General features: G+C 36.3%; 1 protein-coding gene across 1 annotated transcript in view; it reads left to right on the forward strand.

The window, feature by feature from the left end:
• The window catches only part of MYOM2 (myomesin 2), an 85,637-nt gene that overhangs the window by 30,356 nt on the left and 28,125 nt on the right, over nucleotides 1-27,156 (forward strand). Inside the window, exons 13-25 of the mRNA XM_086744739.1 lie at nucleotides 1,118-1,171; nucleotides 4,336-4,463; nucleotides 7,328-7,511; nucleotides 10,860-11,034; nucleotides 12,385-12,506; nucleotides 14,663-14,850; nucleotides 17,609-17,735; nucleotides 22,221-22,399; nucleotides 22,565-22,679; nucleotides 23,269-23,425; nucleotides 23,529-23,635; nucleotides 25,614-25,658; nucleotides 26,111-26,247. Coding sequence (XP_086600865.1) covers nucleotides 1,118-1,171; nucleotides 4,336-4,463; nucleotides 7,328-7,511; nucleotides 10,860-11,034; nucleotides 12,385-12,506; nucleotides 14,663-14,850; nucleotides 17,609-17,735; nucleotides 22,221-22,399; nucleotides 22,565-22,679; nucleotides 23,269-23,425; nucleotides 23,529-23,635; nucleotides 25,614-25,658; nucleotides 26,111-26,247 — 1,718 coding nt within the window. The remainder of the gene's footprint in view (nucleotides 1-1,117; nucleotides 1,172-4,335; nucleotides 4,464-7,327; nucleotides 7,512-10,859; nucleotides 11,035-12,384; nucleotides 12,507-14,662; nucleotides 14,851-17,608; nucleotides 17,736-22,220; nucleotides 22,400-22,564; nucleotides 22,680-23,268; nucleotides 23,426-23,528; nucleotides 23,636-25,613; nucleotides 25,659-26,110; nucleotides 26,248-27,156) is intronic.

Below are 27,156 nucleotides of genomic sequence, written 5' to 3' on the forward strand. Positions count from 1 at the left end.
TCTGTTTGCTTAGTTAACCTAAAGAGCAGAGTTTATGTCTTCCTTTGATTGAATATCTCACTAATTTCAAGGTAGGGGATGTAGTTGGAATAGGAAATTCCATACAAGAACTTTGGCAGAACCTGGGGACTCCATCTCGATTGTATCTGGTTTTGCTTAGCTTTAAATATAGACACTCATTATGACAACGAACAATGTTTTCAAAAGAGCTAATATTCCCTGGAAGCTTATATCATTTGCACTGGGAGATAGGCCCTCAGATCCCATAAACTTCTACATTTACTGGTAGTAACTTTTGAAAAATATATTGAGTATGTCTAATTTAGTTAAACAAAAAATAAAAACTGTCATATGAATTCACTGGCCCACAGACTGTTGTATTTATCCACAGCTTTTTTTTTCTCAATTAAGTGCCAGTACGGGCACAAAGACCCCATGCTACTTGTTGGGGGGTCTCTGATATTGTGACTTTTCTGACAGATGGAAAATTCAGTCTAATGAACAAGCTCTTTCTGAAAGCCGATCTTGTGCACTACGCCACTGCAGACCGCAAAGAAGCCTTATGAGAGCTTCTCCATGAATAGAATAAGCTGCCTTGCCCTGGGGAGTAGTTTTATTGATTTAGCCTTGTCCTAAACCCCTGTGCAGATTCTGTATATCATGTACTTGCACATCTTCTGTTTTGTGTGCTCCTTTTACTCAGAGGGGAAGTAAACTCATTATGAAGACTGCAGAGCCGTGCCCCAGTGGTGCTTGTAAAAGCTGAGTTGAATATGCTGTGTTTCTATTAGCTTTATGATGAACTCCTATAACAAAAGTCCAGTTCATGATACAATTGTTTACTAATCTGCCACAGAACTGAATCCATCTACTGTGACTATGATTCTTGGTTTTTAACATATCTTTAAACAGTACTGTCTTATCATGCTCTGTTTTCCTATCAAAATGAATGAACCAGTGCATGACTTTGAGTTGACTCCATCTGGGGAAAGATTTAATAACAGAGTTTCAGAAACAGAGGTATACGGGCTTTTGAACAGGTGATGAACAATAATTTGCAAAATTTGTAAATATATTAAACTGGTTCAAGAAACTAATCGAAAATTTTGATTAACAGCTATTCATGTGGATGAAGGGCGAAAGATTGTGATCAGTAAGGATGACCTTGAAGGTATGTAGCCTTTCTATGATTTCGGTCTATCTATTTATATTCCAGGAGTTTAGCATTATAATTAGAAACAAAGCTTGAAAAGAAAGCCACATAGTGATTAAACTCTTTATAATAATAAATAAAGACAGATACTCTGGCTTGCAAGGCTAAGAGAAGACAAGTGAAAGGTGAGATATAAAATGACAGAGAACATCACACTCTCAACAGCACTACTTTTATTATTTGCTGACTGGATGTCCTCACCTTTTTGCCTTGGCTAGTGCTAAGTTGAGCTTAAACAACTGTCGTGGTTTAACCCTAGTTGGCAACTAAGTACCACACAGCTGCTCGCTTCCTCTCCCCCTCCGCCTCCCTGATGGAATGGAGGAGAGAATTGGAAGGGTAAAAGTAAGAAAACTTGTGGGTTGAGATAAGAAGTAATAATAATAATGATGATGATGATGAAAAGGAAAACAACAAAAAGAGAGAGAAACAAAATCGAAGAAAAACAAGTGATGTAACCGCTCACTACCTTCTGACCAATGCCCAGCCAGCCCCTGAGCAGCAATTGCCTCCCAGCCAACTCCCCCCACTTTATATGCTGAGCATGATGTCGTATGGTGTGGAATATCTCCTTGGCCAGCTTGGATCAGCTGTCTGGCTGTGGCCCCTCTCAGCTTCTTATGCACCTCCAGCCTTCTTACTGGTGAGAAGCTGAAAAGTACTTGCCTTAGTGTAAGCTGCTCAGCAACAACTAAACTGTCAGCATCTTAGCAACATTATTCTCATCCTAAATCCAAACCACAGCACTATACCAGCTAGGAAGAAACTAACTCTATCTCAGCCAAAACCAGGACAACAGCTGAACATTGCATTTGATTGCCCACATTTCCCTTCCTCCTGTCCTTCTGGGAGCTAAGTATAGTTTTTAAGACTGAGTTTGATGATCTGAGCAAGTTATTTCCATTTTAATAAAAAACTTAAGCAATCCATCCCTATTTTTTATTTAATATATCTATCTGAATGTAGAGGTTGTTCTTAAGGTTGTTATACACGAAATAGCTGTTTTTCCTCAGGAGAACTGAAGAGATTACTGCCAGCTTTTGAGATAAAGCCTGAATTTCTTCTGTCTTTGGTTATTTCTGTATGCGGTGATTTTTTTTTAGACTTGGATAATGATTTTCCTTTCACTTAGATTGTAAAAAATGTTAACTATAATGACTCTGGTAAAAAAATGTCTGTCTACTTTCTTCTTTACTCCAATAATAAGAGTAAAAGAGAAACCACCTCAGAACAAGTTTAGTTTGAAGGAGAATCTGACATTAAATGGTTTCACCAGTGCACGGGCAGGACAGATGAATTTTCTCTATTTTTACAATGGCACTGTAAATGAATTGATATGGGTGTTATAGGACTCGAATCACATTATCGGACCAGAATGCATTTGTCTTACTTGTTTGGCTTCACGGAAGCTACGCCTGCTCTCAGAATTACCTGAGAACAATCAGAAGCATTAAATGGCCATTCTGGCATAAGCATGAATAATGATATTTGGATTTCTGTTACATGAATGTGTGTATTTAATAAAGCAGTATGACTATCCAAATACCATTATTTATATAGATCATTATTTTCATCTGCAAGATTGGAGACCATTTCTGAAAAAGTGATCTCATAGATCACAAATAGATTTCCTTTTTAGTGCTGAATGACCTTCCATTCTGACAGACCAGGCTGTACCATCATGTTATATCATTACAAATTATGTCAGCTTTGGAATTTTCAAGGATGTAAGAAAACATGTTGAGATTTAGTTCTGTGAAACCAGTTGGAAATCTTTTGACTTTATGCATTATGCTATGAAGGATTATTTTAGTTTTTTTGACTGTATGTTGGAAATTTTGTCTTAAACTCAGCTGATTCATGTAGCTTTCTTAAAGAAAAAGTGTATTTGTAGGAAATAAAACATAGAAAGAATTGGGAGAAAATAAATTTTTCTTGGATATGTCAGTTTGCTTTAAAAAGTCTGATTTTGATTGGGAAATGCGTATGATGAAAAAACTTCAGTGTAGATATTGAGCCTGATTGGTTCTACAGGTGTTTATAAACTGCTAAAACATCACTTCCATGATTTAGAGATTATTACTGAAACATTTTTCTCTTTCTAAATGTCAAATCCTAAGCATTTAGAGGATATATGCTCCTTGCTAATCTGAGAAGTGGCAAAATGTACCTTAAGAGAACAAAACTTTTTGCTTTCTCTATTGCCAGCCATAAAAATAAAATGTTTGTAGATATCTGCTGAGTTGCTTTTTCTGACCTATTACCAAGAGGAAGCTTCTTCAGGGCTGTATAGCTATGCCTGAAGCGATCTGTCGTAGGTCTGAGCCTCTCCTATCTAGTGCTGTCTTATACCATTGTAATGCCTCAGATAGCAAAACCGGCTCCGTCCCACACTGCAGTGGGTGAGCGTGACCACAAAAGGGACATGTTGAATTCCTCCAGCCCGGCCCAGGGTATGCAGGTAGTGCCTCACATTCCTGGTAACCCTAAGGAGTGAGCGGGGAGAGGAGTTTGATCAGACTGCTCCAACCAATGGTGTCACTAGAGGACTGGTGACATATTTTTATGTCTCTGATCCATAGTTTTTACAAGTGCTTTGGACTATAGAGCTGGTAATGCCATCACATTACAGGATTCGTTGGTAATATGTTCTACTTCCTTCTCTGTTTTCTGCTTTGTTTTAACCTGCTTTTCTCCTTACTGTACTTCCCTTCCTGATTATCTTCTTGTAGTCTAATTTCTCATAATAACTCTTTAGACTTCTATCTTTGATCAAAAAATATCTCTTGTTTGCATATAGTGAGTATTTTTTCCCAAGGCATTCTGCCCAGCAAATAGAAGTATTTCAAATGCGATCAAAGAAAAAAGTGTGACAAACGCACAGGTTTTCGGGGGACATATTTAACTTTGCTGGAAAAGTAAATTACTAGCTTTTAATACTGATTCTTTATTTGTCAAAATGTAATTGAAGTGAGCAAGTGAACTGCACAGATGATATCATAGCCCCTAATAGCTGAACATTGCACTGCAGAGTAGAAGTTCAGAAAGACGAGCTGCAGCATGAGTGCTGACCTAGGGGTTAATCTGCTGTTTAATACTCACTACATTTATTACTCCTCTAGGTGATATTCAGATTCCAGGCCCTCCCACCAATGTACATGCTTCAGAAATCAGCAAAACATATGTTGTAATCAGCTGGGATCCACCTGTTCCCCGTGGCAGGGAGCCACTGACGTATTTCATTGAGAAGGTACTGTACTGTACAGTGGCATTTGGCTGCAATTACATTTAACTTATTTTTAGAACTGTAGAATGAACAATAAAACAGACTTTCTGAGGTCTCACAGGATTTGGTAATGGGATGTTAGAGAAGTATGGTCAATCAAATGTCTTTTTACATGATTTAACGAGCATTGAAATTCACGGTCCAGGGAAAAGGATATCCCTGTGCTATTTGCTTACTGCTATATAAAATGAGAACAAATTACATGTGTAAGATAGCAGCTTAATAGAAAAGAAACATCTTAAGATTTTACAGTCCTACAGACAAGACTGGAAGTTTGCAGTCTGAGCGTACTAAAGGGAATTTTCTGGTAGTCCTGTGGTAGAGAAAGGAATAAACCGTGACTCGTAATTTGATTGTCACTTTCCTTTTTGCAGGCTTATGGCAGCCTCTGCTATACCCTGACATTTCCAGTTTATTCCCTGTGAGGTCAATAGAGAGGCAGATGTCTGTCTCAGGTTCACTGCTCCCTGGTAGTCTTCATGGCTGCCTCCCTCTTCCCTTTGACTTGACATGGGACTTTGGTGATCACAGTAGGGGAGGCTTGTTCTTCTCCTATCTAGGCTACTAAAATGTGGACACATCTGTCCCTAAGACAGGTGTCTAAATTAAGTATGTCGGATTACAGCCAGAGGTTATAATCTTCCCTCCTTACTACAAAGTTTCCCCATTACTTCAGTAGGTAAATTGGGCCTCATATCTGATCTCTAAAACTCTTACATGCCAAGCTATACTTAGTTTTTGTGAATTATGCCTCTAGCATATGCCCCCTCTTAATGATCCACAAACACTAAAACTATCCATAAACCTGCCATACATTCAACTTGCATCTTGAATATTGTGACAGCCTTTTCTCAGGCCCCTATCATACATCTTTTCCTTCTCACTCACATAAAAATCTCCTCTTCAAAAGTCCTTTACAGCCCATCTCTACATCCTTCGTGTAGAGTGAAGTCCATTCGCTAGATAAAGTTTCCAGCAAGCATGTCCATGATTTCTCCCACTCTGGCTTTCATATTCAAGAAAAGTAATGAAAATTTCCATGGAAAGAAGTATCTAATTTTCTTTCTATGTGATACAATATCATACCTTCTTGTAATTATTCCCAGTTGTATACATCTGCTCTTATCTGTACGTTCCAAGCATACTGACTTAAGGATTTTGAACAAGCTCGTGGCATGAAAATATGTAGTTGTTTCCAGAATATGCAGAAATTGCCCAGATAAAAAGCTTAGATTTCAATTGAATGGACACTTGCACTTTGTTAGTTAATTTTCACTCTAAGTATGGATTTGAAAATATATAGGTCTGAATGTTTTACAGAAACAGCTTTATATAGCTCCAGAAACACTGTAGAGCAATGAAAATGATGAACAAACAAGTCTTAATTAAATGCCAAACTTACTGAGAGAAAGTGAGAATGAGGACTAAAAGGCTATTATTAGGGAAAAAAAAGTTCATTATACTAATTAATACCTGAATCTAAAATCTTTTTGCGTATAAATAACTTATATATATTAATAGACCAGTCAGTTCATATGTGAATGTTTGTTTTTTGCTTTCTACTATAATCTGCTACTTTAGAAAAGCACAATTTCTAATTAATTTATTTCAAATAAAGAAGTCTTAGTCCTGAAGAATAAAAGTTAATTTTTAAAGGCTTCAAGAAACACAAAATGGAAGTGAGTTCTCTGTGCTGCATAGCAATGTTCCCTTAAAAACAGATAAATGAAACTACAAAATAAAATGTGATGTTGATTCTTTCCTTTGTGAAAATGAAATGCAACAATTAATGTTCTTCATGACAGAAAGTAAAATATATGTCAAAATACTGTTTATTTCGTATTCTCCATCTTTTTATCATGAAGAAAATGGATGTTGAATTTCTTTTTTTCTGAGAACACTAGGTGGGTTCAGTATCTATGAAAAATATTTTAATATTCGGACTTCAGCTGTTTACCTTTTCATTATTTTTCTATAGTTGGCCTCTCTATATGAAGGGAACTTTCCAAGCACCCATGAAACACTGTTCCTCCTCTAAGAAGTTCACAGTTTATTGGGTTTTGTTCACAGATTCTCTGTTCCAAAATTTTATAAACACTTAATTTGTATGTACCTTTCTGTGCTTGAAGGAAATTTTATTTAAACTATTTACTGGGCACTTGAGTTTTAGTAAAATTGCTGAAAGACTCCATGACTAACTTTTGTTTGGGGTCAACAGTTTCTCTGGGGAACCTAATGGACAGCAGACTTCATTCAGATTGCTGGTTTACTGGCTCTCTTCCACATGCAGGTGTGGTGATGATTAGCTCAGCTGTTGCATTGAGAATATTCAAAAGTAATTATTTCATTTGATGAAATACTTTTAGGGACGTGACCTTACTCAGCAGAATACATAAAGATATAACAATGAGTAAAGTAACATCCCCCCTTCCCACCCTTCTGCAGAATTTGGATTAGGACTTGCTTGCTTTGTATCAAACCTCTGAGTGTTCCAAGTGAGTTCTGCAGGACATGGGAGTAATTACTTTGGGATCAATCACAGTTGACAGTCATGGCCCTAACTGAAGCCTAGCTGTATGTACAAGGGTGTATATATTGAAGTCTAGTCAGGCAGGGAGACAGTGAGGTATTCAGACCTTTTTGTAGAGTAATTGAATGCATGAGCTATGAGAATTTGCATATGTTGAAGTGAGGCATTTGAGAATGATCCTTCTCCTTTAGCTCTTAAATAAATTAACAACAGGATGCAATACAGCAATATGTTTATTTTTTGACAGTTCACAGAAGTGATTCACAGCTTTCTTTTTTTTTTTTTTTTTTTTTTGTAGTCCATGGTTGGCAGTGGAACCTGGCAAAGAGTCAATGCACAAGTTGCAGTAAAATCTCCTCGCTACGCAGTGTTTGACCTTGCAGAAGGAAAATCATATGTTTTCCGAGTCTTGTCGGCAAACAAGCATGGCATCAGCGATCCATCTGAAATCACAGAACCTATTCAACCACAAGAGACCATTGGTAAGGCATTAATTGTAAGGCATTAATATTAAATACAATTGATATTTTACAAAACGGAAATAGACAACTCTCATTGTAATTCGAGTATTATAATTACAATAACAGTAATCGAATCCATTTGTGTTCAGTACTGTGAAGGATTTAAAAAAGACCAAGATGCTAAATTTTAGAAACATTCCAAAATTTTCCTAATGATCACAAGTCTCCTTGCTGAGACTAATAATTGTTAAAAAGTTAAATTAATTTTAGTTATTCATTCTTCAGAGTGCCCTGTTAATGTGACTTGTCAAAAAATAGAATAATACAGGTTAATTGCTAACTTCGATAATTATATTGTCTGGCTCAGGTAATTATATAGTACCAAATTCCCTACAGTTTCACCTAGATAGGTAGCCTTTCATTTCTTTCTTAGTATTCTAAGTTGCAAATTACTGCTCGTGCAGAATTCCTGTGGCAAGCAGATGAATGGATTTCAGGGATAGGGGAAGATACATCTACATACTCAGTGGTATCTTTCCAAATGAAAATGAACTGTTTATCTTGGGACCACATTAAAAAAAAAAAACAACAAACAACTGAAAATTTAGTGAGTCGTTATTAATCTTGTTGCTCAAATATTTGTTTTCCTCTTGCAGTTTTGCAGAGGTCACATGTAACAGACCCATGTATTGACAGCTGTCACCTTAAGAGCACAAATCTTACTAGTACATTCGCTAGAAATATATGAAATATCTACAGTATCTGATATACCATAGTTCACTAAATGTTGATAGATATATGCTTCTTAATGTTTATCATAATTTTAAAAAACATAGTCCCTCACCTTTAGCATGATCTGTAACTACACATGATGAAATAAAAACATCTTTTGCTTTTATGTATTCTTGATTTGATGTCTCATTAAATGCATATAAATTATTTAAATCATTCAACATTCCCTATGGTAGGGAAGAAAAATACTGTATTTATTTCACTTAGTACAGAAAAGAGGCTATGCCTTAGAGGTTAACGCAAGATGTTCTGAATAAATCATAGCTGTAGCTGAAAGCAGAAAGCAGAAGATGCTATTTTAAAGTGGAACTGCAGGAGTATTTTTAGAGATGGAGTTTATCACCTGAGTGAAACTACATCAGACACACATGGTTCCCTTTAGTCACCTACACATAGTGCCATTTGACATTCCTGAGGGTAGCTGAGACAACTTCATGGGACTGGCAAACGTTACACAGGAATTATGGGCAGCTTTCTTTCTTGAGCAGAAACTAGAAGATGGATGAGGTAATCGAGGCCATCCAAAATGACACTTAATATTATGCAATTTAATTGAGGGCTAAAAAAGTATTCAATTTGAGATTAACATCTAGATTTTGATGCTTCCATGTGGGCATCTACAGGTGCTCTAGATGTCTCTCTCTCTCACTGTGGCAACTGGAGCCTGGAGGATAAGTTGGCTAATGTTGCCATAAGTTGCCCCATGGCACCCAGCTATGAGGTATCTACACTGGGGTGAGATGAATCATTTTCAGAACTCTGCCAACCACTGACCAGAGGCTTGGTTTAATTGGCAAACCAGACATACAGTACCTTTTGAATTGCTTATAATTTACCATTTCAGAGAGTTGTATGTATTCAGTATATCCCGAGTCATATCTGCCAGCTCCATGAAGAAGTCTCAGATGGTCTAAAATGGCACTAAATGAATTTTTCTGAGTAATTGAATTAAAGCCTAGATCTTTGACTATTAATGGTAGCTTAAGAATGTGTGCTTGTAGACACTTACACATAAACTCCTACATTTAAGTATCTTTATCTCAAACTGAACCTATTTGATCTCATAGACTTACTGCATAAAGTACAATACTGTAGACGTATTAGTTTTTATTTTGAGATTGAAAGAGTAAATGAAAAAAATGCTGCCTTTCTTTTGTTTCATGCTACTTGTAGTTCTCTGAAATATATAAATCTGAGGAAATTAAAATGTCTTCAATAGGCAAGTGTGGAACATATCTCTTAAACTATCATGAAAGGCTGAGACACTGCCTCAGTTCCTTACATTGTGAAATAGATAGTAGATATTCTGCATTGTACAGATTGTGTGTTGACCCTTCTTAGCTAATATATGTATTTTTTCTGTTTAGATCTTGATGTTTCTGGTTCTATTTATGCACATGCAGGGTGTTTAGATGAATATAAACCAACAGTGAACATTCATTGCATGGAAAAAGAACTGTGTACTATGCTACCTTCTGAAACCTGTAGTTAACAGACTGAAGGAAGCTTTATCCACTTCTGCTTGGTGCTGCCAAGGTTGATCCCAGAATACTAGTTCTACTTCTGGCTCCCTCAATTTAGAGGGATGGATGGAAAGAGACTGGAGAGGTCCACCGGATGGCAACCAAGATGGCCAGGACGCTAGAGGCTGTGGCCTATGATGAGAGGTGGAGGTAGCTGGGCTTGTTTAGTCTGGTGACTTACAAAGATGATGGTGCTGAACTGTTCTCAGCAATGCCAGATGACAAAAAAAAAAAAAAAGAGGTAACAGCCACCAACAGAAGATTCAGGTTGGTTATTACTCTGTTAGTGAAAAAGGTGCAGCAGTGCAATGCTGGAATTGGTTGTGCAGGGAAGCTGTGAATTCCTCATTGTCAGGAGTTTTAAATACTTGGACAAACCTGTGACTGACAATCCAGTTTAGTGCTAGTGATAATCCCACTCTCAGTGACAAATTGGACTTGATGATCCCCAGAGATCCTTTCCAATCACCGTTTCTATGCTTCCATGAAGTCCATCTAGCTAAGTTTAGCCAAACACTTAGCATCCAAACATATGTTTAAAGTTGTCCTGAAAAGCTGGCCTTTTCTGAATTGAGGTTGTTGTTAGTTGACTGGAAGGTAGCATTTCTTTACTGCTATAATATTATATCTTTAAAGTTTATGTACATTTCTTACAGATGCAGTGGTGCTATAGGGGCTATACATAGGCCTCTTATTTGAGAACATTTTTATATCTATGTGCCTTTATCCACACTGACTTTTGAAAAGACTTTTTCCTACAACTCATTCAGAAAACCTATATAAAATCAGACAAGTAGGGAGCCTCATAGCCTAGAGTAAGTTTATTAAAGTAAACAAATAGAAAATAAGTATATTTATACACACACATATGGAAGTATCCAGGCAAGTGAAACAAATCTACTAAAATACATACAATATAGCAATATTAACATGGTAAAAGAAGTCATAGCTATAGTGATTAAATATGATAAAAGCATAAAGTGTTGCATCTACCTCAATGTATTTTTATTTTTATGTATTTCTTAACAGCATATGTTTTCTCTCTTTTTCTTAGTTGTCCCATCTGCACCTGGTCGAGTAGTGGCCACAAGGAATACAAAAACATCAGTTGTAGTTCAATGGGATAAACCAAAACATGAAGAGGACTTGTATGGCTACTACATTGACTATTCTGTGGCGGGATCAAATCACTGGGAACCTAGTAACCATAAACCTATTAAATATAACAGGTATTGACAATACTTCTGCAGTTTGGGGAGGTTTGAAAACTGTAAGGATAGTTTTAAAACAATTTACATGCTAAGCAATGGTATTATCATGGAAGATGAATGTTGAATGAATGCGACAAAGAACAGTTTGCAGACTTTCAGAGATAAGCTTTTCAGATTGCAGGGCAGAATTTCACCCCTTGCTCTTTTTTTTTTTTTTTACCTCCAAAGAGAAGCATCTCTTGTCTGTTCCATGATTTTGAGTTATAGAAGCAGGTTCTAGTGACATGATTTGGTATGTCTTGGACATGAGTAAGCATAAAATAAATGCCTTTTTAAAAGTCTGAATTATGTTATGGAGTAAACAGACCTGAGGCACATGAGGAAGAGCATAAGAAGGAGAGAGAACTCAAAAGCTTTCCAGGATGTTTCCTACTGGAGCCCATGATCCATGGACATTAGGACAAAAAGGCAAGCCATGTCTGCTAAAAACATGGTAGGGAAGGTGCTTTGGCTGCTGACACGGCTGTGCAGGAAATCCACCCCAGAAACATCAGAACTCCCTGACCTGCAACATCTATGGGTAAAGGACAGTAGCCTAGCCTCTGTTTCTAGTCCCTTGTCCCCCTGTCTGATCCTTTCTTACTCCTTCCTGAAAATATGACACTTAATTATGTGACTCTTCAGGTAACTTCCTTTGTGGCAATCGTGGTTACTTTTATTGGAATCACTCACCACATGCAAAGTTTAGATGTGTAATTTATGTTTTCTTATTTTTATATGAAATACATCATGTTGTTTAGCGTAGTTTGTCAGTTATTAATTAATTTTGAGTGACTTTGTATTCTACTGAATCCTTTGATCAAGTAGTCAAGGAATTTGATCAAAGAACAAGTAGATACAAACTCTTGGTCAAAGGGATTAGGGTAGCACAAAAATAAGAAAAACATTTAATTTCTTCATATGTCAACATATCCTACAACAGGATAGTTCTGACTATAGTGTAGGCTACAATAATTGCCTCGAACCTCAGATCAAAACTGAAAGCTGTTTTTGATAGTGACTATGAAAATACAGTGAAAAATATAGTCCCTTTCTAAAATACAACAGAATTTATCAAGCCAAAGTTCAGAGGGAATATGATCAGCACTAGCAATTTAATGAGCACTGTGACTTTTGTTCCAGTATCCCATCCAATTATACTGTACTACATCATGTCACTGTATTACAGTTTACTTCTTGGAAATACTTTTCTTTGTGAAGTACTCATATAGTTGAGCTTTCTTATTGTTGCCAAGATTTCATGTTACAGCACACAATGGTTCCTGTAAAATACAGACTAATATGTGATGCTATTTTTATTTAACCCAGGTTTGTTGTTCATGGCTTGGAAACTGGAGAGCAGTACATCTTCCGTGTGAAAGCTGTGAATGCTGTAGGATTCAGTGAAAACTCACAGGAGTCAGAGGCTATAACAGTACAGGCAGCCCTTAGTAAGTACGATTCTGTGCAACTCAGCTTCTTGTTTCTTGAAAGAGTTACATATTTTCAGTAGTCAACTCCTTTGGTCTCATTTGCTGTAACAGTACATTTTGCAGCTATGGAGCACATCCTCTTAGTGAAGTTTATGCTGTGGCATGTGACTGTTCTACAGAGAAAAGACATTGTTAAAAAAAAATATATTCATAATATCTGATAGAAATATTGAGTCAGATTCACTATAATGACCAGGCTATCTTGTGCTTCCCAGTTTAAACAAAGTAACTGTAAACTTCGATTAGGTTTGACAAGTCGCTTCTGGGTGATTTGGAGTGCTGCAAATCAGTTTAGCTCAGAAGCTGCTTAGTTTAGAAGAGTTTCAGGAAACTTCATTACTGTGTGGCTGGACCAGACAATTCCCTTTGGTTACTCCAGGCTGGAGCACAATTTACCTCCTGTGGTACCCTGCAAGCAAAATTTCAGTGCAAAAACACTCCATTGTGCAACCTTCAGTAGGAATGATACATACTGAGTGGAGGGTTGGATAATTACTTAGAACAAAAAGCACATAGATCTGAGCTACCATGGTCCAATTTTCATTTCTGCAGTTTCCGTTTCATACTGAAAAATTTAAAATAGAACACCTTTCCTCCACCTGAATGGCCTCCACCTCTTGGAGAAGACAACCAATAGGCATATCCATCAGAAATAATCCTCTAAAAGATCTATAATTCAAAATGACTATTAGAAGGTAGATTTGGATGAGATGTTGCTGATAAATTTACTCTATTTGGTTTTTTTTTTAGGACAAAGTGTGTCTCATATGGGTAGGTGGTGCACAAACACTTACACGTCTATCACCCCTTTGTGTTAATTCACTTGCACCTTTTATTTCTTTACAATGTGTTTTGAAGATGATGGTTGCATGGGGTATGTCACCAAACACAGAGCACATGGATCTTACACACACTTATGGGGTTAGCAGGACTATTTGCAGGTGACTTGCATTAGCATGGACAGAATCTTTCTGCAGTATTATTTTAAGGGCATTTATAGGGGTTTGCTATGATCATTCTGATTTACCAAGAAGTGGTAACAATTGCAAAGGCCATGTTTTATGGCCTCTGAGTATAACACCACACTTGAAAAAAAGAAGAAAAGGCCAGTTCTGCTGATTACTGTCTGTTTTCATACTGATCACTATCCGTTCTCATGCTGGCAACTAGTGCAGCTACAAGATCAAGGATTGTATTAAGGGCTAACATACTCTCTTCTGAATGAGGTAAGTCATATTGTCTCAATCTATACTGGTAATTCAACTGAAAATATCAGATGAGCTTTAGGGGCAGGATCTTAGCCTGTACTGTCTCCAGCACAACAGGGTCAAGAAAATGGGTATCTTTGGGCAAACTTTCATGCACAGATGACAAATACAGAACAGTGCTTACTAGAAAGAGTGTTTGCTAGTAGAAGAGGTGTGAAAAGCTCAGGAAAACAGTTTTCTTCATCTCTAGAAAGCTGCCTGGGTGACATTTCTGCTTCTACTACAGATTAGAGTAAACTCATGCAGGTAAACTCATGAAGGCAATGTCTTTTCTGCCTCAACATAGTCTAAGCTTGTGAAAGTGTAAATCTTTTATATTCCTTACAGGGTGGAAAGCACTCTCAGTCTGAAGCAGGCATGTATGGGGATAGGAGGGGAAAACTATGAAGGCCACAGCTCAGTCATATGACTTAATAGCATTCAAGTTCATAGTCTTTATTTTTTTTCTTATTGGGTTATCCTTACCGTATTCCAAAAGTACTTGAGCAGCTTATTTGGTTCTTATCAGGAAAAGATCTTCTGATCCATTTCAGTCTTCTTGCATAGTATTTGGTCTGGAGACACTTTTGCTGGCATGACCATTTCCATACCAAATGGATCAGATCATCTATTCATTCTTGATATCTCCTGAGAGGGCAGCACATAGGCAGATGTTTCAAAAGCTTCCATGTTTATGTTTGGAGATAAAATTAGTGTTGATTAGCAGCTTTACACCTACTTTATTACCAACATGCAGCTGATAGCAGTACAATGCAGAAAACAAAAGCAATGTAAAAAATGCTAAACAAGTTCTACATGGCAGTGTTTTAGACTGTCCTAACTCTCAGGATGCTTGTTTCCTTGCAGCTTGTCCATCACATCCTCATGGTATCACACTTCTGAATTGTGATGGTCATTCAATGACACTTGGCTGGAAAGCACCAAAATACAGTGGAGGTTCACCAATCCTTGGTTATTATATGGATAAACGGGAAGCTAACCATAAGAACTGGCATGAAGTCAACTCTTCTCTTATTACCCGGACAATTTATACGGTTGGTACTTTTTAATCCTTATCTTCCTGGAGCTGATTTGTACTATTTCTTTGCTTTTGGTGGAGTTCTACTTTCTTGCAGAGAAGTTGTTTAAATACTTACTACAACAAAACCAGGCCCTTCCATTGTGTATTTTGGAGTGAAACAAGCCTGAAAACTGGGATAGAGAATGTTCTGGTTTTGTTTAGTGATGGGGAAGGTAGTAGAGATAATGTTAAGCCCGGGAAGAGGGAGGGGTGGGGAGAAGTTATCTTGTTCCCTGTCTCAATCTCCTGCTAGTTTTAGAAATAAATGAATAGTTTTCCCCAAGTCGAGTCTGTTTCGCCTGTGATGGTAACTTCAAGGATTTCTCCCTGTCCTTATCTCAAACCGAGACTGCGTAGTCTGGTCCCGATCGGGGCTGAACTACAACAAGAATCAGTGCCATCCCCTCTGAAATTCTGAGACTAGTAAGGCCATTCAGATGAGGAAACTTTTGAGGAAAAACTTGTGAAGCACATTTTTCACAAAGAACAAGATGAGCTATAAAATGCTTCATAAACTATATTAATAGTGACCACTGTACATATCACCACTGTAATATAATGCAGAGAAAGGACAGAAGCATTTAGCAGGACAGATGACTGTGCTGTCTGTAGAGCTGGAGAATTGTAAATGAAATGGAGATGGGTTGAGAACAAATGTAACTGTCCCTGTTCTTACTCTCAAAATCTGCCTTCAGCTGGAAAAGGAAGTATATTAATAAACCCAGCATTATGCCTCGTTTCCAGAGTACCAGAGTGATGACTTTAGTTTTGAAATAAATTACTTCTCCTTGCGCTTACAATGTATTCATTTCTTAAAAGAGGAAAATTTTTATATGAACTTCCATGAGGAAAGGTTAAGAAGATAGGATATAGCAAGTAATTAATCAATCTGATGCTTGTTAAATTAAGTTAAACAATCAAATTTTATTCCTAAATACTTCTTAAAATTATTTTCATAAGTCAACAACTTTCATATAAACCTCAGGGCAGAAGTAAGTCTTTAGCAGATATTTGACACTAAAGTAGAAAATAATACTGCAGATGAACTCAGGAGGAATGTTTCATGCACAGAAAGAAGCCAGCAATACTCAGGTGAATGTATGTTTGTAAGTGAGTTTATAACTTGCATCTCTGATACAGCAGATGGAGCATGGATGTTAAGAAATAAAAACGAATGAGTAGTATAGGCATGAAAGGGCAATACTAAGCAATGCTTCCCAGATATTTTCATTTTTTAATGTATTTTTAAACAAATGAGTAATGTAAATTAAGGGAAACCATCCAGAGTTTAATTAATCGAATATTTAATTCTCAGTCCTGCCAGTAACTGTATTTGTGCCTGAAGGTGCATCTTCATACATTAGTTTGAATGACTGGAATCTGAAATACTGATGGGAAATAAAAGCAAGACAGCTTTTAGTAGCACAAAATATTTTATGACATACTGCAAGCAGAGAAGGCATTGAGATATATAGTAAAGCACTGGGAAATCACTAAAGGTTTAACCCTCTCTGATTAAATAATTCTATGGGAACCCCTCAAATATTCTTTCCCTCAATAACTTGGGATTTTGAAACTGTTTTACAGGCTGAGCTCTTATTCTCTCTTGTGAATCATGCTATATAGCTCTCTATGTTCAGGAAATTCTGTCTGAGTTGGATTAGTGCCTGACTTTTCTTAGCTTACACTGTTTTCTTTGGTCTTGTTTTGATGCTACCCCATCATATGTTTGTTACCATTAAAAAAAATCACACCAACATCCTTTTTTCTCTCTCATTTTCCCAGAGAATACAGTTACAGTTTATTTATTCAGGAAAATCTAAAACTGTCCAGTATCTCCACTACTACCCTTGATTGCCTCTTTCTCTTATGACATACAATTAAATATGACTTTGGGAAAACTATGCAGAGGCCTGAGGTGTAGGAGACTTGTTTGTTGTATTTAAGTGGTCTGAAAGAGGAAGGACGGAAGAGGGCTGCTACCATGAGCTGCTCAGGGTGTCAATAAGCTCATGCCTTATACCTTGACCCCAAAATCTGAGATGATGATGTGGTGATGGACTCATTAGATAAGTCAGGGTTCATTTACTGAGGTCGTTTGCAGAGATATAGCATGGACTCTGGTAATCCCATTTCCAGTGCTTACTTCCTCATCTTGTAATGGTATGTGATATTAAGAGAAAGATGCATACAAGCCAGAAAAAAATTACTAAGAAAATCTTTCCCAAAGTTATATTAGCATACTGCGGAACAAATTTGATTGGCTTTTCTTTTGGTTTCCTGTTGTTTTCCTTTCTTCCCCGGTCAGTCCACTATGACCTCTTTAGACCAAAAAAACATTCAAACCCTTGCTTAAGTGAATGGCTTATGAATAGCCTTTCATAAGCAATACAAGAAGGTATTTTGTGTTAGAATAGTCACACCTAAGTATCTGCTAGTGGTCATTCAGTGAGTGAGATCCCCGGACCTTTGCTTTAACCTTTTACAGCCTCTCATGCCAATACATTGAGTGCTGTTATTCCTAGGATGATGTGGCGGAAACATGGAAGTACAATGTAGATCCCTGCAGCGTGTTTGATTAAAGAGTAAGATCTTCAAATTATAGCCTTCCAGTACTCCAGCACAGCAATAAGGCCTAATAATTAATTAGCCAATAAGTATTTTTAATTATTGATTTTTAAATAGAATATGAATCATGGCTTTTGATTTATTGAATTGTTTTCTCTAAAAAGGTAGAGGATTTGACAGAAGATGCCTTCTATGAATTCAAAATTGCTGCTGCAAATCTGGTTGGAATAGGTCAGCCTTCAGATCCCAGTGAGCATTTTAAGTGTAAAGCCTGGACTATGCCAGAACCTGGTAAGACTATGAGTTCCTCTTGAATTTCAACTCAGTATCAACTCATTAAAACACAGTCAGTGTAATGTTCCAGCCAAACTCTGCTGGATGTCTTTTGGTTAATTTCTGTCATATTACCTCTTGAGATTGCCATAGCTTCTGAGATCTCCTGTTAAAAGCTACCTCCACATCTCCACTGATTATATTGAATGTCCTGGGAAGTGGGTGACTTGCTGAGTGTCTACTTCTTTCACTGCCCACGTCAGCTCAGAGCAGAAAGTCTTCAGATTTTCGTCTGTGTTTTTATCTCTATCAACTCTCTACCCCCAGGCCTACAAGCTCCACTTCGTACTCACCACCTGTACAATATAGCAATCTCTGCACCATAATTGCAGTCTCTTAAGAATATTCCTTGAGTTTCGGACTCCACAACTATGATCTTTTGGTCATAAATAAGACACAATAGGGGACTATTTCTTGACATGGAAGCAAGTAACACAGTATAGCTTACACTTTACAACTAAAGTCTCCCAGTTTCAACTAATGTGCCTTTATTCATGTATTTCCCCTAGATTGTACCTAGGTCTTACCTGAGAGATTATTATTAGCCAGATGTTAGAACACACATGCTAACAAACATGCAGTAGGAATGACTGCGTGCTGGTACTCAAACTTGTGTTTAGGTTGTCTGTAGTTTAGCAATGTAGATGTATCTGAAGACTGTTAATGGCAATGCTATCTCTGTAAAAAAAATGTTAAGTAAGAAATATTGTGAATTCAGGACCCCCAGCAAAAGAAAGTAAATGTTTAGTCTGCCTCATGTGAGTATGTATTTGTGCCTGAATGTTAGACATCTAGGGAATTGTTTCCCCTCAGGAATACTTGAGTTCTTTAAATAAACTATGAAAGTGTTTTTGAAGGCCCATTCTGCTTATTTTATAACATCCTATCTCATACCGAGCAACGCTTCTGCTGAAGCTGTTTCTGATATTTGGTATTTATTTGCCTAAACAAAGCGTGTCATAGTACAGCCCATAATGAAAACACAGGCACCTACAACTTTAATGTATTTCTACCGTCTTTTCCCCAAAATGCTTTAAAATACTGCTGTGTTGTTAAATTGAATTCTATTTATGGCATTGAGTTTTGTTATGCAATTAATGATCCATTCTAATACTTATTTATGTCATCAGGAGCTGTCTGACACCTACACACATCTGCTTCATGCCTAAATGTTCATGCAGTTATTTTCTCAGTTAAGAAAAAAAAAATCCAATCCCTAAATTTTTAGTGATTTCAAAAAGGCATAATTAGCATAAGATGGCAGGAAAAATTCAGGGTTTTTTTTTTCCTATGCTATATGTAAAAAGTAATTCTTGCCTAGAACAACAAACAATTCAGTAAGATGGAATAATTTACTAGGAAAGACTCTCAAATGTCATCTAATTCAAGTACTTGCTCACATGCAGGATCAGCTATATCTATCTTGTTGTCAAAGGCTTTTCCAATCCATCCTTAAAGACTTCTAGCCATGAAAAAGTCCAGGTTCTTCGTACAGAATCTATGCCTAATCTTACCATACTTACAGTTTAAAAGTTTTTCTAATATACCTTTCTTTCTGTAATGTAAGCCTGTTTGCTCCTTGTCCTGTTCACGAAGGACATGAAGAAGAGATTATTCTTTTCCTCTTTGCAACAACTTTTCTATGTGTTTAAAGACTTTATCAGACCCCTAGCTTTCCCCTTAAGTTGATAAAATCCAGTTCGCACAACCTTCCCATAGATCATGTATTCCCTAATTCTAAATAAATATCTTTTTGCTATTCTTTGATTTTTTTTTCTAGTTAGTTCATGACTGTCTTGAATGGCAGCACACAAACTGGAGACATTATTTTAAATTTAATTATTTCAAAATGCCTTGATAGGACAAGGGGTAATGGCTTTAAACTGAAAGAGAGTAGGTTTAGACTAGATGTAAGGAAGAAATTCTTTACTGTGAGGGTGGTGAGGCACTGGAAGAGGTTACCCAGAGAGGTGGTAGATGCCCCATTCCGGGAAACATTCAAGGCCAGGTTGGATGGGGCTTTGGGTGACCTGGTGTGCTGGAAGGTGCCCCTGTCCATGGCAGGGGTTTGGAACTAGATAATCTTTAAGGTCCCTTCCAACCCAAACCATTTTATGATTCTATGATCCTATGAAATATTTTTTTTTTCAATGCTGAGCAGAGAAATGGTAACTCCACACCTCCTACAATTATTTGCCTGCTTACAGATAACCTTCTATTTGTCTTTTTAAAAAAACATTACACTGTTACACTAAGTTTCAAGTTTACCTCTTCTTAATGCCCAGATTCTTTTCTGTGTAACTGCTTGTCAAAGAGTTGTTCACAAAGTTTTCTAGTTAAATTCTGAGTTCATAAATCTCACCTTCTGGATTTTATGACATGGCAAAGTTGTCAATAACAAAATGTTTAATCTCCTGACCTTAAATCCTTTTGTGTTAATTACATCTTCTTACAGTTTTGTAACATTTAGTATAAATGCATAATCAGTGGAACAATTATATTCCTTAAAGAAAGGATCCCTGATTTATACTGTCTACAGTGTTCTCAAAACGTCAGTGAAATTGCCTAGTGTGTAAACAAGTGAAGATTATGCTTAATTTTAAATAATATAAAAAGAAATAAAATAAAAGGCACTTTCAAGAAATGAAGAGAGTGAAATTTCCATTTTCATAATGAACAACCTGACCACTCTACTGCTTGGCTGATTACATTGTTCTCATTATGCAGCTGGTTGAACAAAGAGTATTGCATTCCTCCTACCTGAAAAAACCACCACAAAGAACCAGCCTCCTCATCCTACCCCGAATCGTCAAACCTGTTAAAATATTTCACAAGCCTTTTTTTTTTTAGAATAAATTTTTAAACAATGAGTTAGCAATAATGAAAATAAATGAGATTTGAGACTAAGAGAAAGAGGCTGACCCTCTTCCCTGACTTACTAAAGATACTGAAGACTAACGTATTGTGACTGCGATGTACTCCCAGTGTCAACAGAATATTCGTCCACCTCTTGATATGGAAGGGAAGTTTCCTTAGAAAGGCCAAAACCCCTTGCAGGATTTCGAGCATGAGTGACGGATTCCTCGCCCAGAGTCCATAATTATTTAATCCTTCTGCAAAGCTGTAGTCGAGGCTCTGTGAGCCTCTGTGAATTAGCAATGATAGCTAATGAATTATTTTACATGACTTAAAAAAAATGGAATGTCTGTGGTCTCAGAATTCTCAGAATAGAATATACTTCATTACACATTTTCTTGTACTGTCTAGATTTCTAGCAGGTGCATCTGCCAGTGGAATTTTAATTATCTGTGGATATATAGATATTTAGGTTGGAATTTTTAAAGACCTCTGAGAGAAGGCTTTAGGCTCTTTGAAAACTGCACTCTTTCCATGAGAAATCTAGTATTTATCCTCATGAGGTCTGCAACAGGTACTTATATGTTTATTTTCTGAAATGTGCTTATCCACTACGGAGAAACACTTCTCTACTGGTTTTTTTTTTGCTGTATATTTGCTGAATGTCATTCTTTACAAATTTCATGTTCATTCATCGCTGGTTAATATCATTTAGGCTAGAATGACAATCAAGTTTATTTGTAAGGTTTTTCTACACTTCTTTATTTTAAATGGTGAGATATGTTGTAGGTAAAAGTAGTATCTTGAATTAGGCCAAACTGACAACAATGAGAAAATCCCTAAGTTTCAGGTACTTTCAGGTTTCTTTACTTTAAATTTAAAGCACAAGCAGCAAACTTCCAGCTATATTATTTGTCTGAATATTAGCATTCTGTCATAGGTGTTTTCACCATGGTAGGAAAGTGATATGATTATGCCTTTATAGTCTACAGGTATAAATAAATATCAAGAGTATAGTGAAAAATAAATGCTACAAGGTAAACTGAATGGCATCAAAACAGTTAAGTGAAGATGGAACGTATAGTAGGGAAAACATAACCTAAGAGCTGTAAAGGTGCTAGAGGACTTTGGATTAGTCTGAAGGATCATGATTCATGTATACTAACAAAAATTAAAAATCCTGATGCTAAATTATGAATCTGAGTCAAGCTCAGTGAAACAACTTTGATGTGGAACTGGTGAATTAAATAATAGACAAGAAATCTCTGTTATGTGTTAGAAAATTTTAAACTGCATGAATTTTCAACATGAATAATTTTCTCTTAAAATGAAGTTACTGAGATCTAGCTAAGAATGTATGCTTCAGAATACTAATGTCACTCACTGCATAAAGCAGGTATTGCTGAATATAGCCATGAGTGGAAAATGAGCTAAATACAATATATATCAGGTTTATTGTAAAGGATGAGATTTTTGAAAGCAAATACAGTCAAAACAAAATTAAAGTGGTGCACTTCAGCCTCTTCAGGGCCAGTTTCAAAAATTTTATTATATTGAGGTGAACTTCCTATATTTGAAATATTTTAGGTCCTGCCTATGATCTCACCGTTTGTGAAGTTAGAAATACATCACTGGTTCTTCTGTGGAAAGCTCCTGTGTATGAAGGCAAAAGCCCTATTACTGGGTATTTAGTGGACTATAAGGAAGTAGATACAGAAGACTGGATCACTGCTAATGAAAAACCTTCTTCAAAGCGCTATTTTAAGGTAACATTTTCATTAATTAGTGTTATTTCAAAACTGAGTTCTAAAAACATCTGATTGAGTACAACAGGTGTAGTTGAACTTAGGCTTCTGCTAACATCTTCATGTAAGTAAAAAAAAGAGTTAAGATTGTTTTTTAAATTGCCTTTGCTCTTTATCTTGTTCAAGGTCACTGATTTACATGAGGGTCATACCTACGTTTTCAAAGTTCGTGCAGTGAATGATGCTGGGATAGGCAAGTCATCTGAGATTTCTGAACCAGTGCTTATGGAAGCACGGCCAGGTAATGAACTGTTTTATCTCCTCTGCTTCTAAAGTACTGAAATACTTAGAAGTGAATTTAATCAATCTGATTTGATATTGTAGCACAGGTAAGAATTTCAAGATTTAAGAAGCTCTTAGCCTTAAAACTTAGAGAGTACTATCAAGTACTATCAAGTACTATCAAGACTTTTTGCTTTACTTACTGCAGGAAATTGTTGATAATCAGTTATTTTAGTTTTTATTCTCATAAACAAAGATAGTACTTGCTGTGAGTGAAAAGAAGTATGATGACACACTTATTAATATTTCAAGAGTGATAAAAGTAATTTACTTAAACTGTTCACATCTTCTCATATTCAGTTTCATTTTATAGATTTGTTTCTCAATAATAATTTTTTTTTAGTATTCCTTTTCTTTGTGTAGAGTAAGAACCTTGCTTGTATGTGATGCTGAGTCAGCATATAACATAAACATGCTTCAACATCCGCAAGTAAGATCAGTATCTGTTAGTGAAAACGAATAAAATTTGCATGGGCTTTAGTAATTTCTGAATTGCAGCTTGAAAGAAAAATGCAGCCTTGACATTTAAGTTGATTCCTATTTTGCAGGAACAAAAGAGATCTTTTCAGGTGTGGATGACGAGGGTAATATTTACCTGGCTTTTGAGTGCAAAGAAGCTACAGATGCCTCTCATTTTGCATGGGGTAAATCGTATGAGGAGATTGATGATCCTGATAAGTATAAGATTGAAACAGAAGGAAATCAGTAAGTTATGCCAGTTTGTCAAATTATTAGAAGTTTTTCTGTTAAAAATCTCAATAACATGAGAAACCTCTCTAATTATGTCATTCTTTACTGATTATTTTAGTTCTAAGCTGTATTTCAAACATCCTGATAAATCAGACCTGGGAACTTATTCTATCTCAGTTAGTGACACAGATGGGGTTTCATCCAGCTTCGTTATGGATGATGAAGGTAAGATTCTCACCATCTCAAGTCTTTCTTCATTTTATCACCTCAACTGCACTAAAAATTGTCCGAGAAAAAAAAAGAGAACACCACAACTCTCACATTCTTTCCTATGCATTAAGAAAAAACAAAAAGACCACACAACAGACTTTGTGTGATTACTTATTTTTCTGATTATCACCATAATGAAAGTTGGGATAACATAAGGTGGTATTTTCTTTAAAAAAAAAAGATAAAGGATCTGTCCAATTAGAATTATTTTCTTTATGCTGGGACTATAATGGTGTTTGCAAATATCTGTTACACTTTCAGTTGAATGGCTGAAAATGTTGCTTTTTCACTGTTTTGTGAATCTCTTTCTCTAGTGCATCACTTTTGGTGTGCTTTGACTGTATAGCTTTTCACATAATGATTGGTTCTCTGTTAGATGTAAAGGCTCTGCTTACCAAGGAGCCTATTATGGAGACAGACCTCGAGGCTGTAGATGTAGTTTCATATAACTGAGATCCAGATAATTATTGAGAAGAATGTGAGAAAAAAAGATGTTGCTTTAACAACATCTGAATACATTGGGTTAAATTATCCTGTGGCTTAAATTTAGATTAGTTTTACTTTATTTCATTGTAGCTATTTTGTTTCACTTGAGTTACAATGATTTTGCTTCATTCTGACATTGGTTTACCATTGAGAAGTGCTGATGCAAAAGGCAGAGGAGTGGACTTTGCTATTGTTAAATTACTTTGGTGGTTTCCCAGTCCACAGGCTGTAATGGCTATGCCCAGTTCCTTAAGCATGAAAATCCCTTTACTTACCTTCTAAGTCATTTAGGGAGAGGAGATGAGACTGTGAGTCTGATTGTAGGCAGGACTTTTATCAGGTCAAACCTCCCATTCAAAGTAGGCGTTGAGAATAAAACCATGTGCAGCCACGAAAAAAAACATGATTCTCCGGGACATGTATCATTTATGTGGACTCTTAGTCAGTACCAATATCTTCTAGGGAAGCTAAACTTGTAATATTTTCAGTTTTCCAATGAATACTGTAGGAAAAGATAGATATGCATTTGATCATGAGAACTTCCCTTTGGCTTAGTTTTGAAGCGTCACTCTGAAACCTGTCTGTAGGACTTGTCACTGCCAGTCCTACCTTAAGAGGTATTTTTGTAGAAGAGCACTGAAGGTGTTTCCCATCCCACACTTAGCCCATGTCTTCCCTGGTAATTTCTGTCACTCTGAATTACAATTTTATTTGCACTGGATCCCTGCACAGGTGTCAGATTTTGTATCTTAGCACTGAAACACATTATTTCACTGCCCACTTACTTCCTCAAATGCTATTAATTCTCCTATAATGTTGCTAAATCTTTGACCATGTCATAAATCCTTGCTAATTTCCTCTGGTCTTTACATTGTCTGTAAATTTGGAATTGGCAGTAATATTCATCCTCCAAATCTTCATTAGTAATGAATATGATAAATAGGATTACTATAAAAACCTAACAAAGTGATTTCTAGACCCTCATGCAGCCTTCATGAGGATTTAGTGCATGAAATAGAACTTTCTGTATCTTTTTCAGACTAACCTGCACTCAATCTTGTCTCCTGCCACAGTAAAACAAGATTTTCAGGTACAGTGTCAGGAAGGAAGTCAGCAGATAAAGGAACCTCATACACTGCTTAGAAGCTATTGTCTCCCATGTTTTGTTTAAATCCCATAGAGAGTTTAAAATAGGTTTTGTCCCCTGTTTAGATTCTTTTACATAAGAAAGTGTGTATGAAAATACGTGAAATAGGAACACTTGCTAAATCCATACATTAGAATTTTAACTTTCTTAAATCTGATTTTTTCTGAAGAGAGCTGAGTTTTTCACATATAAGACTTAAGGAGATTATGTACTGATGCTGATACGTACCTTCTTTGACACTCATTTTCTGACTGTATTTTTCAGAATAAATTCAAACATGACTATTTTTCTTAATTTCAGAGCTTGAACGTTTGATGGCATTAAGCAATGAAATAAAGAATCCAAGTAAGTTGAAGATCTGAATCTATTTGATACTTCTTGCATACTAATGAATGGAGTTCCAAAAGGTTATTCCTGAGACAGTGGCAGCTTCATTTTTTAATAGAACAACTTGCTTCCTTATCTTTCCATTCATTTAGAGGAGTATTAGTTTGCATTGAATAAAATCATATTGCCTAAATGCCTTTTGAACTTTAATGTCGACAGTAGACTATAGGTTGCTATTAGCCAATTCTTTAAACAGTGTGCAAACTATAAGCTGTAAATTCTTTTCTCCATTTGAGAAATTAATTTAAAAATCAGTGAAAGACTGCATTAGACATCTTTTCCCTGCACAAAATTTATTCTATATCCAGCATTATGTAAATATTAGGGCAATACTAGTATTTTACTACAGTAGAACTTTTTCTCACAAGAATTCATGCATTATTGACTTTTGATTGCTTTTCTTTCTGCAGCGATACCTCTGAAATCAGAATTAGCTTACGAGGTTCTTGAGAAAGGAGAGGTTCGTTTCTGGATTCAGGCTGAAAGCCTCTCACCAGATTCTACCTTCAGATTCGTTATTAATGATAAAGAAGTTGAAAATAGTGATGTAAGTACATATTCAGTACTATATATATGTGATTTTGTTTAGCAAACCTTTATGCATTAATAAGTATTGCATATTTATAATTACTTAAAATAACGTTATTAATGTCTGATAATTCCTGAAAAGATTGTCAACCATTAACTTGAATCTTTTTTGCATTATAGAATTCCTGTTGCAGAGTAAGTCTATTCATATAAAAAAAAAAGAGATCAAAGTTTAACCCTCAGAAGTATTCATTTTGGGTAACTAGACAACCAACGGCCAAAGAGAACAAGAAATTAGATACAGGCCAGTATTAAACACATCTAATTAAAAATAGTGCACAAATATTTTAGGAACAAAGCTCAAGACAAAAAAAGCTGCTTCAAGTACAGTTTTGGACTCCAATTTAGCAAGATATGCTGTTCCCAGAGACTCTCTGAGGATACTGCTCCTAGTTTTACATATAATGTGGGAGGCTCTTCACAATGCAACAACAGTCATAGATATAAAACTTTTAGATGGTCTCACTTTCTGTATTTTTTTTTTTTTAATTTTGGCCTAGACACTAGATGGGCATTGAATGGCTATATGGAGATGAAGCCACTAGCTTCCTGCATTTTTATAGCTCTAGGAAGACCTTTCATAGAAAGGGACAAAAAAAACCCCAAAAAACGGTCAGATTGGGAGGAGAAGAAAGCAAGGTCATGCCTTTGCAGGGCTGGAATATGGTTCATCTCTGGGCGTGAAGTACAGCACTGAAAATACCTTTCCCTGTGAGGACTCTACCTCTGCTGCAGCTGTTTGAACAGTTCAGTTTATTCCTGAAGATGCAAAGCCTGGTTTTGGCCAGAGAAGCTTATCAGCATTTTTATACCATAAAAAAGCAAAAAGCATTTACTTTAATTACATATTGACAAGTGGAAGAAGAAG

Source organism: Chlamydotis macqueenii, chromosome 3, assembly GCF_036417535.1.
Source record: "Chlamydotis macqueenii isolate bChlMac1 chromosome 3, bChlMac1.mat, whole genome shotgun sequence".
NCBI classification, from domain to species: Eukaryota; Metazoa; Chordata; class Aves; order Otidiformes; family Otididae; genus Chlamydotis; species Chlamydotis macqueenii.